Genomic DNA, 16,221 nt, shown 5'->3' with positions numbered 1-16,221 from the left:
GTTCTGTTGTTTATGTTTGTAGAAAGTGCGGGAAAAACACAAACAGTGGTGTAGCCTGTTGCGAGTGCGAAAGAAAACATCAGTCTAAAACTCCCGTCCATGTTCCAAAACTTTACATTTTAGGCGATAGCCACAGCCGCGGTATTGTCTCACGCATAAATAAAGCTTCAAATGTGAAATCGATGAGCTTTGTAAAGCCTGGGGCGCCCCTCTCAGAAATAAGAAAACTAGTTTTTTCTAAAGAAATAAAAAAGCTGTCTTCGAAAGATTTTGTTGTCCTCTTTGGTGGATCTAATGACATTTATCAAAATGATACATCTAAAGCCTGTTGCGAATTAAACAAGTGTTTATCTGAACTAAGTCATACAAACGTTATCCTCGTAAATATACCACAAAGGTACGACTTGATGTCCTGGTCGTGTGTAAACAAGGAAATTAGTGCCGCCAATGAACTTTTTTCCAGTATATGCAAACAATATAGAAATGTTTCTGTTGTTAATATTAATACCATTGGACGCAGATGGCCTTGGAAAGCAACTTGTTACATTAAAGCTAATGGAAATTATTCAGAGACTGCAATACTTACCAACAACATCATCAGTGGTACCTGTATCATCATCACAGAAAATATCTCTAGGAGTGACTAATGCAGAATTAGATACAGTAACAGAAAATGCAGCAGAAGTACCTAAAGAAGCAACACTAACAGAAGTGGAATCAACAGCAGCGTCAGAAGAACCACGTTCAGTAACAGCAGAAGTAACTCCTCCAGCATTAGAACCAGCTCCTACAGCAGTAACACCATCTCCCTCACCTGCAGTAACAGCGCAAACTACTTCACCAGAAATAGCAGAAGAAACACCATCAGCAACAGCAGAAGCAACTCCTCCAGCAGTAGAACTAGTTCCTATAGCAGCAGCACCATCTCCCACACCAGCAGTAGTAGAACCAACTCCTTTACCAGTAATAGCAGAAACAACTCCTCCACCAGCAGCAACTAAACCAACTTCACCAACAGCAGAAACAGTACAAGCTCCTCCTCCATCACCTTCAAGAGTAGCAGAAAAGAATAGACCAGTCACAGTAAGTAAAGTATCATCTTTGTCTCATGATGAAGTGACACCAAATGATTTGGGAAAACATGTTCCTATAAAACTTGTGGACAGTAAAGTGAAACAAACTTCCAACTGTGTTTCAAACAGACCCAAAAAATTACCTAAGAGAAATGAAGATTTTTTATGGTTTATCCCAAGGAAGTCCAACCGCCACCTAACATAGATTCCAGGGCTGAAAAAACAATTAAATGTTCTCCATTGCCCCATAATACTGTACTCCTCCCCTCCTGTGACAGTAACTCTATCTTATTTCTGCACTTAAATGTCAGGTCTCTGAAAAATAAAGCTGATGAGCTTGGTATACTATTAAAAAGTAATAAAAGAATGATTTTATGTATAAACGAACATTGGTTAAAGGAAGAGGATATAAAACTGTATGTACCATCAGGTTTCAGATTAGCTACATACTTCTGCAGACCCAGTGAATCCTATGGGGGTTCATCCATATATATTAGCAATGATCTAGACCTAAAGTTTTCTGTTCTTGAAGTTAGTGACCTATGCACTAAAGGTGTTTTTGAAGCAGCTGCTTTTATTATACCTAGTATACAGCTCATAACTGTGTCTTTATATCACACTCCTGAAAGTCATGTAGAACAATTTATGGAACGTTTAGAAAAACTTGCGATCAGTATACAAAAATATACTAAATACAAAATTTTAATCTTTGGGGATCTAAACATAGACATTAGGAAAATGACAGCCAGAAATGTTAATTTAGTAAATATGTTAACATCCTATAATCTCTTTTGTGCTAATGAAAGTCCTACAAGGCACTCCTCCTGTCTTGACAATCTAATAACAAATGTATACAAATGTGATTTTGAGCTAGGCTTACTTAATGTCGATTACCTGTCAGACCATAGAGGTATACGGGTGAAACTAATTACTAAAAAACCAAAAGAAGACGAGGAACAAACTCAGTGTGTCAGACTATCTACAGATACAAATATTAGCAAGTATAGAGAAGAACTTAAGTCTATAGATTGGAATACTGTTATACATTCCTCCAGAAATGTTGATGAAGCCTTCAGCACATTCCTCAAAATCATTTCTGAAATCTTCCACACATGCTGTCCACTGGTTAAAAAACAAAAAAAACAAAAATGTTAGGAAACCTAGCCACTCAACTTTACAGAAGTGGTTTTCACCCCAATTACAAAAACTGAGACTATTGGTAATTACTTGTCACGATAAGGTCAAAAAGGGAGCAGTAGATAAAGAAACTTACAAAAACCTGAAAAGAAAATATAGATCTGAAATTAAAATAGCCAAGTGTAAGGCAAATGGTGATTTCATTAAAAAATCACACAATAAATGTAAGGCTGCATGGAAAGTAATAAAAGCAGAGCTAGGTATGGATATAAACTACAAAGACAACACAAATGCTGCTAACGTCACTGCTGATGATTTCAATCACTTTTTTGTCAACTCTGCCCACCTTAGCCTTCCAACCCATAGTAACCAGAATTCCAATTCAACACATACACCTATTTCTCACCCCATATCTGGCAGAAATTTTCAACAAAACATTACAAACATAGTGTCAGCTTGTAAATGGAGAGAAGTACAAGTAACTGATATAATTAAAGCAACCTCTAAATTAGGATACTCTAGATCTGAAGATGTGTATGGCCTGTCAAACTATGTAATTAAAAAAGTTGTAGATCTCATAACATACCCTCTTTGCATACTGATAAACTGGATGCTCTCGAGTGGACACTTTCCAGAATGTCTCAAAAAAACAGTTGTCATACCATTATACAAAAAGGGTGACAAGTCCTGTATCAATAATTATAGACCAATTTCACTTGTGCCTATTCTTTCAAAAATAATAGAACATTGCATATTGCAGCAAATATGCATACACCTATCAGACAATAATATATTAAATGATTCTCAGTATGGATTCAGGTCAAACTTATCAACAGTCAAAGCAGTTGAAAACCTTATCTCTTTTGTACTAAGCGCATTTGAGTCAGAATTATCTGCTGAAGCCATTCTAATTGACTTGAGTAAGGCTTTCGACTCAGTTAACCACAAATTATTATTACATAAACTGTGTTGCTATGGAATCAAACACTTGGAACTCTCACTAATTGAATCATACCTCAGCAGTAGAAAACAAATAGTGAAGCATAATGACCAACAGTCACAGACTTTAAGTATAAAACGAGGTGTTCCTCAGGGCTCAGTGCTTGGCCCTCTACTATTTATATTGTTTGTAAATGACTTTCCGAACAACTTACCCTGTAAATCTATCCTCTATGCTGATGACACAACATTAGCTAATTATGGAAAGGATGTAAACATACTGAAGGAGGAAAGTGAAGAGTGTCTCAAAATATCTAATATCTGGTTTAAAGCTAATGACTTATCTATGAACCATGAAAAGACTGTCAAGATAATCTTCAGTTTATCAAACAGTAACATGGAGTTATCATCTGTTAAACTACTAGGAATACACATTGACTCAAAATTAACTTGGGACACACATACAGATTATCTATGTCGAAAGCTATCACGAGTTATCTACCTACTAGCCAAACTACACACATGTGTTACACAAGATTTATTGCTTCAGTCATACTATGCCTTCTTTCATTGCCATCTACAATATGGCATTCTTTTGTGGGGTAACTCTCCAGGAGCCAAAAAAATTTTCACTTGGCAGAAGAAAGCAATTAGAAGTTTGTTCGGAATCACTGACAACAAGACCTCATGTAGACCTTATTTTAGAGACTTAAAAATTCTCACAGTCCCATCTCTTTACATATATTGTTGCCTATTAAACATAAAAGAAAACTTAAACCACTACACTATAAGGAAATCAGTTCATCAAACAAATATGATTGATATACCCACAACCAGGCTTAAGAAAACCCAATCTAGCTATGAATACATAGGCGTAAACTTATTCAACACTTAACCCGTACAGGCTCAATTGGTTTCAATGGATGTTTTCAAAACTAAAACCAAAGTGTGGATGAAGAAAAATACTTTCTACAGTGTAGAAGAATTTCAGAATAGTTGTAAAGATGATCTAATTTATTGATAAACTAAGGCTTACTATTATGTATAGTTATGGATGTAGAGGCAGCTAGCTATAAGCTAATAGGGTACAACACTATCTTTTTTTTCCATGTAATATTTTTGCTATATGAAACATAATGTACAAATAGCTATAATACTTCTGACAACATTGATTGCATGTTAATGCTGATAAATTATGGCTTACTGTTATGTATGGATCTAGGTGTAGAGGCTGTTGTAAGCTAATAGTTTACAACATTGCTATATTTTTACTATGTAATATTTTGGTATGTAAAACATAATGTACAAATAGCTGTAACTCTTCTGACGACATCGATTGCATGTAGGTGCTGAAAGATGGATAAAATAAATAAATAAATTACTGTGATTCAGTCGTTTGCCTTGTGACTTTGTTCCTAAAGTATTGTATTCCGCTGGAGGGGATCTTTAGCGAGGATCCTGGTTGGTTTTGGGAAGTGGGATGTGGACGGGCTTCTGCTTTTGGTTTCCGTTGTAGACAGATTTGTCACAATAAACGGTGGAACTCAGGATTCGGAGGCAGACACGATTTCTGCGAGGCACTTGGTCAAAAGACTGATGTCAGTTGATCAATACTTCTTGCGAAAATCCGAGTGAGCGTGCGTAGTGCGACGGAAAAAATTATTGCAGGAAGGCGAATTATATATTTAATAATGTGTGTTAGAACGTGTTTATGGTCCAGCAGTAGGAATATTTATTTAATTTAAAGTTACTTAATTGTAAATCCAGTATTTCGAATGTGTTTCAAAATGTTTGTGAGTGTGCGTTGGCTTGGACACATGACGGAAGCGCTATCGCCAATCACAGCGCTCGTTACTATATTGTAAGGGAGGTGACTACCAAAGTGAATGGAGGGGGAGTTCGGGACAGTGCAGCGGGAGGGATAGTCACCCAGAACAGGAGTGCTGGACATGACGGCGCGACGGACGCACGGTTGTGGCAGAGACTTGAAGAGTGTGGAGCGGTTTGCGCATGGCCATGGCAGATAGAAATAACTTGGAGTGCCGACTTGTGCACTTGTGAGATTTTCGTAGCTTCTACAGTGAAGATGTAGTGTGCATTTAGATGTGTATATCTCGCGAGCTATGTTGTTCATAGCTAATTACATGCAGTAGTAATCTGTTGTTTCCCTGTTATTCAACTTATATTTTATTTAATTGCTGGACCATCGACAAGAGTCAGTGTTTCACAGAAATATACCACATTCTCAAAAGTACTTCTACTATCGTACTCATCATTTGAAGTCATTAAGATAGTACCGAGCGAGGTGGCGCAGTGGTTAGCATACTGGACTCGCATTCGGGAGGACGACGGTTCAATCCCGTCTCCGGCCATCCTGATTTAGGTTTTCCGTGATTTTCCTAAATCGTTTCAGGCAAATGCCGGGATGGTTCCTTTGAAAGGGCACGGCCGATTTCCTTCCCAATCCTTCCCTAACCCGAGCTTGCGCTCCGTCTCTAATGACCTCGTTGTCGATGGGACGTTCAACACTAACCATCACCATTAAGATAATACCTGCAGATTTTATTTAATTGCAATCTTTCATTTATAAATTTCTACGTTAAATTCGCAGTTGCCGAGTGATAGTAACCTTTCACCATCCGATTCATGTGTATATTCATATTGTATACTGTAGACTCAGCAGTATTTGGTTTGTAATGTGGCAACTACGTATCCCAGCCCCTAGACAGCAAAACCAGCCAGAACGTTTAATATTTCAACTCTTGAGTCTGTGGATACGTAGTTGAGGGCCGCAACACCTCATTTATTAATTGAAAGCACACACTATTAGAGAGTGTGAAACAAGAGGTACTATTAATTGTTGAATTGGCAGGACGTCTGTTGGAGTGCAGTTTGTTGGTGATCCAAAATCTCGGCATTGATGTAATATTCGGGACTAATACCTTGTGTAATTAGCACATAGGGTGTTCAACATTCTGTGTTGGATTCATTATGTGGCGATAATGGTTACCCCAGCTGTCTGTCTCATTTTTCGTGTTTCCCGAGGCAGTCAAACTCTTCTCCTATCCTATCTGTAGTTTATAAGTGAATCGGAACCATTCTATGTTCGACTTTCTTGTAATTTTGTGCTGTAGGATACTTCAGTAGAAGAATATTTTAGAAAAGGTTAAAAAAAATGGTTCAAATGGCTCTGAGCACTATGGGACTTAACATCTATGGTCATCAGTCCCCTAGAACTTAGAACTACTTAAACCTAACTAACTCAAGGACAGCACACAACACCCAGTCATCACGAGGCAGAGAAAATCCCTGAGCCCGCCGGGAATCGAAACCGGGCGTGGGAAGCGAGAACACTACCGCACGACCACGAGCTGCGGACTTTAGAAAAGGTTTCTCCAGTATTATTTATATATTTTATATTATATTAGTGATAAGTAAGGGAGTAAGAGGGTGGAAGAAAGTAAATTGATATCATGACTAAAGAATTTTTGTCAAACAAAGAGGTAAGGTAAACTGAAATGAAAGGTGTCTGCGTGTATGGAAGAAAATTAATGTCTGAAGTAATAAGCTCATTAGTGCAGCAGCAGAGGCAATGTGGAGCAAAAAAACCATCTTGAATACTAGATCTTAATATTAACTGTGGTATAATAGAAGGGTTTGTGTTCAGTGCAATCAGTATATGTGAGGTAACTGTCTACCTGTGTCGTGATACAGTATTTTCTAACATTAAAGAATTACAACTTTTTAACATAGTTGCCTGGAGTAACGTGTGTGGAATGTATTAGCAAGATTTGTATGTATATTGCCCTTCAGGCTACAATACAGTGAAATAAGTGATGATTTTTATCTGATCGGTAATGAGAGTTAAGTTTGCCTTAGCATAAGGATCTGTTACTGTGGGGTGTTTTTCAGTAGAGTTAATTTTGCATTAGATAAGCAGACCAGGTGTTTATTTATTAGATAATGAAATAAGAAAATAATGAATAATGTTAGGATCTTAATGGTTAGGGAGCCTGTCTCTGCAGTAGGGACATTTTTTGAGAATGCACTCCACTAGCTAACAAGGTAAGAAATATAAATAAAATAATGGAGCTGACAGCCAAGATTGAGCAATGCAGAAGATGACTGTATACAAACAAATGTGGTGAACTGTAATGATGACCTAATTGTGAACTAGGCAACATTGGGTACTGGTTATATTGTGCAATTCATGACACTACAGCTGGGAATAAGAACTTAACAGAAGCAGCAATATTTGAGTGCAGTACAAGTAATGTAATGCTGCATCATTGGATCTATATGTTATCTGAAAACTTCTATTTGTGTTCTGAGGAATTATGAGCTTAAAGTGGCAATACTGGAATGAAGAACAATAAGTTTGCTGATTAACTGATAACTGTGGTGCTTGACTGATGTGGATATTTGTGACAGGTCAACTGTTTGGTAAGATTTTGTAAGGATTTAATTTCCTGTTTCAATTAGAGTAGTACTCAAAGTGGAGAAATAGGGCCATGATTTGGTACAATTTCCATCCCCTCAATCTTGATCTGAATTGTAATTAAGTTATGTGATGGTGACTCTAATCTTTTTTCATAATGTAATGATTAACAAATCTGTGCTACTGCTCATCTTGAGTTTTTACTGGAGGCAATGGACATCTTGAGTTTTTGCTATTTTGCAAATGGAAAATAAACCAAAATCTTTCAAGTTTAACCAGTTTCAGACGGTTATGGCTTAGAGTAATGTTTTGTAGTGTAACGTGCATTTGATTTTAAAAATTTCTCTAGTCCACACCTTTTGTACTATAGTCAAATTTAGTGCTAGTTATTGTAATGTTATGAGAACTATGTCTTTATTTATGATGTAATTTTCCATTAGTGTTAAACTTATCTTTTCTTAGTTAGAAGTAAAAGTAAGTGCACTAAAGTAGGGTATTTTGTCTCTCTCTCTCTCTTTTTTTTGTTTTTTCGTGTACTGTGGCGGAGGAGAACCATCTCCAAGGAAACAGATAGCAGCGCATTTCCTTATTAACTGCCACTTGGACCTGTTGAAGGCGGGAACAACTTGGTGATAAAATGTGTAAAAGCTCATTGAGAAAGTGAAAGTGCTAGTGAAAATTACTAAACATTGAGCAAGTGAAATTTTTTGTCCAAACATGAACTGCAATGTACAGTTTGCTACTTTTGAGGATTAATTTTTTGTTAAGCAAGACAGGACTTGTCTAAAATGATACGTATCTTTAAAGGTAATCTTCACTTAACCAAAAAATGACATCACAAATTATGACAATGCATGATGATGATGCATAATTAAAAGTATAAATTGTGGACTTTTGTGCAAATGTACAATATGCTGTTTGTAAATATTTTGTGTGGAGATTTTTGTATGGCCAGTTCATGTAAGTATAGATATGAAAAGTATATGTACTATGCTTTTTGATAGGATTTCTTATGTAATATTTTTTGTGTAGATTTTAAACCCAATTTCTGGTGTCACTTGTGGTCATTGAATTGCCCAGTTAGCCATTTGCATTATCTATCTGGTCAATCCAATGAGGGGAGGATGTGACGATGCAAGCTGTGATATTTTTACTTCCCCTCTTGTTTTGCCATCTGCTTCCTTAAAATTCATTTTTTCTCTTTTAAGATCCATGTGTATAATCTGCATTTCCATAAAAGAGAAAGGTTGGCCCTCAGTGTTAAAGAATATAACAGCAGATCTGATTTTGTGCTTAGTTTTATGTATGTAATTGATTTTATAATTTATTTTGACTTTACTTGTTAGTATCTTTCATTATAGGGTGAAATCATTAATTGTTTCATAACTTAATTCTGTTGTTGATGTATAAACAAATGTAAATTCTATACTAATTATAAACATTTGGAACACGAAATAAAAGTAATCTTAAAGTATTTATTTAGCTCTATTCAAAAACATGTTAGCAAGTTCTTTTCAGATTTGTCAAAGGTATTATTTGCATAACTATATTTGTTTATTTCATGATTTAAAGAAATAATTCAGCTTAACCCTTGCAGTAGAAGAAACTGTTAAAAAGATGGAATTGTTCGATGTATTCAGTTAATTTTATGAGTTAAGTTTTAATTGCAATTTCTGTAAATTTAACTTCAAACAGTGTTTAGTTTATGCCCCTATTATTTTAAGGATATACAAGGGCCCAATTTTTGGTCATGAGACAGTCATTCCACACCCAAGTTTCAGACGAGAAACCTATGTTGTTTAGAAAGACGACAATGCATCATCTTTACAGTGAAATAAGTGTTACTCCAATAGGCTGTGTATTAAAGCAATGACAGTGTCTGTTCCATAAGTACCTGATTATTCCGAAAGAACTGTGAATCATGTGGTTATGTTTTTACTGCTTGTGGATGTTCAACAGTAAACTATTGAAGCAGTATGTGTCTGTTTGCCTGGAGACTGTTGATGAGGCCTATGGAAAGTTAAACAATTGTGTGTTGGCCATATTAACTGTGTATTTGGGGGGGGGGGGGGGGGGGGGAGTTGTGAAAAGTGAAAGTAAACACCAATGAAACGCAACTGAACTGTGAAAGTGTAGGCTTCACTATTTACCATAGTCAGTGCACAAATTACAAACCCCATTTTTCAGCCACTGTAGCAATGCAGTACATCAATACTGAGGACAATAAATGAAGAAAATAAAGCAGGCAAACCGCTACACACTCCATATGTGATTGAAGTGGGAGAAATACCACTTGCCATGTGTATCAGAGCTGTTTGTAGAGTGTGTCCGTCAATGTCGATTTAGATCAGATTGTGCTTCAGAGAAATTTACTAGCATGCAAGACAGTCTTTGAAGGTAGGCCAAAGAAAGGCGCATCCACATTTTTAATATCTGTAAATTTGGCAAAAGCTCTCGACTATGTAGGATGGGATACTCAGGAAGTAGAAGGGATAAAATGTAGGAAATGAAAGCTTATCCACAGCTTCTGCAGAAACTATACTGCAACCATAGGAATTGAGGGAGATGTGAAAGGGACTGTAATAGTATTGTAGTCGATCCCCCATGTTATTCAATCTGTTCTCTGAGCAAGCAGTGAATGAATCCATAAAAAAAATTCAGTATGGAAATTATAGAGAAGAAATAAACACTTTAACTATTACCAGTGGCATTATCTATTTGGGCTACAAAATAACTGAGATATTAAATTAAGTCTTACAGCAGAAAAAAAACTCTTCTGAAAAAGAAAATATTTGGAGTATAATTTTAAATGTCAGGAAGTCCTTTCTGGTAGTATTTATCTGGGGCATATATTTCTGAGAAAAAAAAAGTGTGGACTACAAATTGTAAACTGTACAGACAAGCAGAGAATAGATGCATTTGAAATGTACTGCTACAGAAGAATAGATAGGATAACAAATGAACAGGTACTGAATTGAACTGCAGGGAAAAGAACTTTATGAAATTACTTGATGCGAAGAATGGACCATTTGGTGTAGCAAGAAAGAAATATGTACCAGTCAGATTAACTTGAAGAGCAGCATCAAACCTTTCTTCAACCTCAGGTTAACAACAACAACAACAACAATTATTAAAGTTCCACCTTCTATTTGTGCTTTCACATGCCATAAATTATCATAAGGAAATTAGCAGAAAACACACTACTTTGAAATAAGCAGCTGCTCAATCAAATTATACTAAGTAGTTGCTGTTTCTCTACTACAGTTGCTTAGTCTTAAATTATTTGATGAAACTGATAATTGACAGAGAATAATAGTTACTTGCATGCTGTAAAAACAGAGGCCTCATATTGGTCACAGTAATCTGTAGTCTTTAATGTAGATAATCAGATAATTTGTAGGTGGTGTAGATTTTCTGTCGAATTTGCATCATTCTCAATGTCTTATTTTGTCCACTTGTTGTTTAAACAGAACACCCACTCAGAGCTCCAGACTGAGAGTCAAATGTTTGATATTACAATATTTTTGTTGTTATTTTCTCTCTATATTTCTCAGAAATGTGCAGCAGTCTATAACTCTGAAATCAGGTTTGAGCCTAGACCTTCCATTAAAAGTGTTTTATATAACGGCGATGATTCTTGTATGAACAAATTACTAATAGTAATGTGGTGAGTTTATAAGCAGATCTTTTATAGTGTTGTAGCTACATGTTTACTTTGTATACCACTATAAATAAATCCTCAGCACAGGTGGAGCAGTGTGCTTTAATTAAATTGCTCTACTTATTACAGTTTCCAAGTACAGAAATCCATGTTGTCCCTGCAGGTTCTCTAATGCTACCTATATTTCTTTCATTACCTCATCCTCTTTCATCTTTTCTAACCTTTGACAATCTGATTCACATTCATAGCACAAAGAGAGAGGACAAAAAGTAAATCTGTTAAAATAGTATTTGCTGTAGTTTCAAATGCAAAATAAGGTGTTATGCCAAAAATAAATAAAATGTACTCATACTTTACAACTTTATTTTGATTACAAATCCCAAATCCAAATTATGGTTACTATACAGATTGTACACAAGCATCAACGAAGCTAGTAAATAACTATATTATAAAATGGTTCACATTCAAGAAAAAAATTCTTAAAAAAATATCTTTGGGTCAGAACACTTTCCTGGGCTAAAATCTGAAAAATAAAGTGATTTATTATTCTATTTTGTATTGCTCCTCTTCTTGTACTGGATTTGTCGAAGCACTACAAATGGAATTGTGTAATATATTAAAATATATTCCAACCATGCATAACACATTTGTTGCATTTTAACTTTGGCAGCTACACCAATAAGGTACAGAGGAGATCTTCTCACAACTAATTTCTTAAGCACCTCTTATAGTATTATGCCTATTAAAATTCTTCATATATGTTTATATACTTTTTCAGGAGACTAATCTAATATATTGAGTCAACATACAAAGACTGGATTGTAATGAAAAATCAACAGATATTTATCAGAGCATAAAAAATAATTCTGTTAATACTTGACAGGAAGAACAGCAACTTTGTAAGAATGCCCATACTTTACAATCTAGGATGAAATTTACGAATTAGTTAACATTTAGGAAATTTCTGGTAGCCAGATGGTCTAAGTAAACAATATTAATCAAATGCATATAGGCCTACTTTTCAATAACTTACATGCATAATGACTGTAGTGCCAGAAGTTTTTCATGTAGAGTTTTATAGTCTACCTCGACAAGAGAGTCGTGTAACTGGATGTCACTTTTTAGTGCTGTGTGTTGTATATATGTGAACTGGGAACAATGATAGTGTTACAATAAAAGGTTATTGTCAGTTTCCTGATAGATCAGTAGTACCAGTAATGGAAGACAGCCTATCTTTTGTTACTGTATTATGCTACTAACAGCAAGAATTTATTGTATGCGAGGTGATGAGCAGAGTTGATAGAAAGGAAATTTAATAACAAGACTAGCAGGATGTAATACTAATCATAAAGGTTTGAGTATTACACATAATTTGCCAGTTCATATATGTACACTGGGTACTGTAGAAGAATTCTAAACTGCAAACACTTATAATATCTCCTGTTGTGGGATGTTTTGCGGCTTTCACATTTTAAAGTGTAGGTATGCTACAGATTTCCAGGAACTATCATTTGACCAAAAGTAAATTCACAAAAATCAGAAGATGCTGTTTCTTTTCTTTGTTCAGTCTCTTTTTTCCATACAAAAAAGTACATCACATAAAAATAGCTATATGACATTCAAGTAAACTGCAATGTTTGCTGGACACCTATAAATTGCATGAAGTATTGTCTGAAAGCCACCACTTTTATTCATAGTCGCTTCAGACACAAAGAACAGGTATAGTTTGTAAGAGAGGGACATATCTCACTCTTAATTTAAGCTGTTAATGGTAAATTTCTATACAATTACAGTCAGATGATATTAAAACATGAAGCACTATTATAATAGTCTTGTCTTTCACACAACCAAAATGAAGTTAAAAATTTAAACTGATGACACATGTGTAGCTTATTTTCAGTCACAGAAGAATTAAATTTTTGAAAGGTTACATAGGTAGCACATATTTCCATTGCCAAAATTTGTTTAAGCACAGTGAAATGGTATGTAAAGACTTTCTGCTCACTTGCAAGCATGAAGGTAGTACTCTGTTTCTGTCTTGTATTATCCTAGAGGACCTCCTCACTATGGATCAATTGGAATGAAAGTAAATCTAATCTAATCTAATCAGTTTACTAAGTTAGAAGCCTCCATCCTCTGGCATCTTTTTGAGGTGTGGGAGAGGATGTGGGTATTAAAATGAATAATAAAAAACAACTTATTACATTCTTCAACAGAAATAATCTGTCATAGCTTTTCAGTGTTTACATATAAAGAATGTATTTCAGTGGTTGAAGATAGAATATTAAACATATCATTATAAAAAGCAGCACCTTGTGACAACTGAAATTTGCATTCAGTGAAGAACACAACAACATGGGCATTCTAATATGTACTTCCAAAGGCACCTGCACAGATGGAGTCTTTCCTGTCATGCTGCCACTACTGAGTGTCTATTAAAAATAATTATGCTTAAATAGCTAAATTATGTATAATATCATTACTGTATTGTTGAACATTCTGATAGTTTGTTGGGAGTAGATTAATACTTATCACGTCACATTCAGGTGCATCTAAGTAAATATGAAGGGAGAAGCAGCAAGAGCAATAACATCATAATGAAATGTCCTACTGTCTTTGTCAGACGCCTTTGGTGAGGTTACTATAGTTTTGTGGGCCTTACTTCATAATAATAAAAATAATAATAAGAGACAATACCAACAGCTGTTCAATTTATTTCATGTTTCAGTCTTAGTTCGAGACAATCTGAAGACTTTTTATAAAAAATTGAGTATGGACTTTGTCTGCAACACAGATTTTCTTTCCTCATTTTCACATTCAAAAGCAGATCTGTGACTGGCATAGTTAAATGGAATTTATACCTACAGAAGTGTGTGTTACTGCTTGATAATTTTATTAACGTTTCAGACAGTATTGTTCATTGCTTGCTGTGTGTATTGGGACTAATGGCCACTTTGTGACACAATTGTCTGCTTCTAAAATCTGAAAAAAGTGCCACAAAGTGCTTTGATCATTTTTGTAACATCAACATTCACGATTTTTACTTACTGAATAATGACAATTCTGAGGCGTGATAAATTATTTACAAGTTAGTAACATATTTATATCATAGCTCTTAATTGTGACATGCTCATCTGTCTTGTTGCTATACATTTTATTAACCACAGAATTCAGAATACAAAATGACCTGGAAGCATACACTCACAAATGAGTTGTACCAAAGGGGGGGGGGGGGGGGGGGGAGGTGGAGGAGGAGGGTGAAGTGCCAACCCAATAAAATCTTATACTTTCAGAGTTTTCTAATTAATATCAAACAGCCAATCATTGCTATTAATTTATTGCAGCTGAGATTTGTTAGAGTTTTTTTTTTCTGCCCACTATAAAACATTTGTTCGTCCCTAGTAAGCAAAAAACCTTTCATGCTGCAGTGTGTAGGTGTGTAGAAACCTTATTGACAAGAGGCATTTCTGAGAGCAGATTGATAGTTTAAATGTTTTTCCAAAGCAAGGTCCCGAAAATTGTAACGTTGCAGCAGAAACTAACAAAAATTAAGGGCTATATTATTAATAAAAATGTTATTTGATACAGTGTACAGAAAATAATATCTAGTGAGCCAGAAGACTGGCACATGAAGTATGAATGTTGGCAAAATGTTCAAAAACTGCAGTGCAACTGTAATTTTTTAATCAATGCAAAAAACAGTGACAGGAATGGAAAATGAAAATTTATATAGAAACCAAAAGATACACAAATAATGATCCATAAATCAAAGTTTCTCTAATAATTTATAATTGCCTTAACACATTGATTGCCATAAGGCCTCGGGTGGAGCAGCAGAACTGCCTGCTGTTGCCACTGGCAGCCACACATCTGTTATGATGCTTTTTAAATTAAAGCAAAATGTATCTGGGTTAACAAATATCTACAACATTCCAATCCTAAAACAGCTGTTTGTTGCCTATAAAGGAACACACGAGATAACAGTCATAGCTTAAAGAAAATTGTAATGTCTTTGAGTTGCATGAAAAAGAAACAGAGGACATAAGGACAAGCCTGTCTAACGTAGAATTACCAACATAAAATCTTGTATATTAACACACATGTACAAGCAACGAACATGTGTGTCCTTAGCAAGCAGAAGCATGATAAGAATATCAGGAAAAATAACCAATGGGAAAAATGTAATTTGAATAGTTTATGTTGTCAACTGCAAATAGTGCACTGTGGTTATTTTCTGGAGAAAATCTGTGGGTATCTTATGTGAAAAGACAGATTGTGGATAAACACCTGAACATAGATGGTGCTGATCGACCTCACGTAGATTTCTAATCGAGACTAAATCTTTCATTGTGCTTCAGTGTATAAGTGGTATTGAAATGTTCTGAACTATTAAAAGGTATATTAGACTAGAACTTGAATCTGGACTTGTACCTTTCACAAATAATATTCTTATAGACTTTAATGCCACAAAAGCCTCGTTGTTCAGTCAAAGCTTCAAACGACAAAACAGGCCTGGAAACACCCCCCACCCCACCCCCAACCCATCTGCTCTTTTGTTTCACAAAGAGTCCAATCTAAAGACCTAGTCTGGTATGCATTTTTAAACTGTCAGAAAGCTTCATCTCTACCAGTTTTTTGTCACTGTATTTTTATTTAGATGTGGTGCTCTAACAGTATGGATGACAGCCAGGTCACTATGACATAATGAGACAGGGGAGTCACAGGAAGAATATTTTATTTGTCATACAAAACTAGATGGCTGAAGCTTATGAAAATGTACCGTAATCTCAAACCTTTATGACAATAAAACTGCATATTTCATCAAGTGTTGACATCAACTTTACCACAATTAATTCCAGTCTCAGTTAAAACTTTGCAGTAAGTAATGGCTTTCTGAGTGTAAATTTTTGCTTGTTTATTGTGACTCTATTTTTTCCATCTACTTTCTTCTTCTTCTTCTCTTTTTTTTTCTT

At 35.3% G+C, this 16,221-nt stretch overlaps 1 protein-coding gene across 1 annotated transcript; it reads left to right on the top strand.

Moving 5' to 3' along the window:
* The first annotated feature begins 555 nt into the window (after positions 1–555).
* Positions 556–12,034, top strand: LOC126485063 (uncharacterized). The gene is made up of 2 exons (XM_050108664.1): positions 556–1,165; positions 12,027–12,034. Exons 1-2 carry the CDS (start codon positions 556–558, stop codon positions 12,032–12,034), a joined length of 618 nt encoding a protein of 205 aa, XP_049964621.1.
* The last annotated feature ends 4,187 nt before the right edge of the window (positions 12,035–16,221 follow it).

Source organism: Schistocerca serialis, chromosome 6, assembly GCF_023864345.2.
Source record: "Schistocerca serialis cubense isolate TAMUIC-IGC-003099 chromosome 6, iqSchSeri2.2, whole genome shotgun sequence".
NCBI lineage: Eukaryota > Metazoa > Arthropoda > Insecta > Orthoptera > Acrididae > Schistocerca > Schistocerca serialis.
Note: the sequence above shows the minus strand (reverse complement) of the source record. Positions and strands in the feature narration are given on the sequence as shown.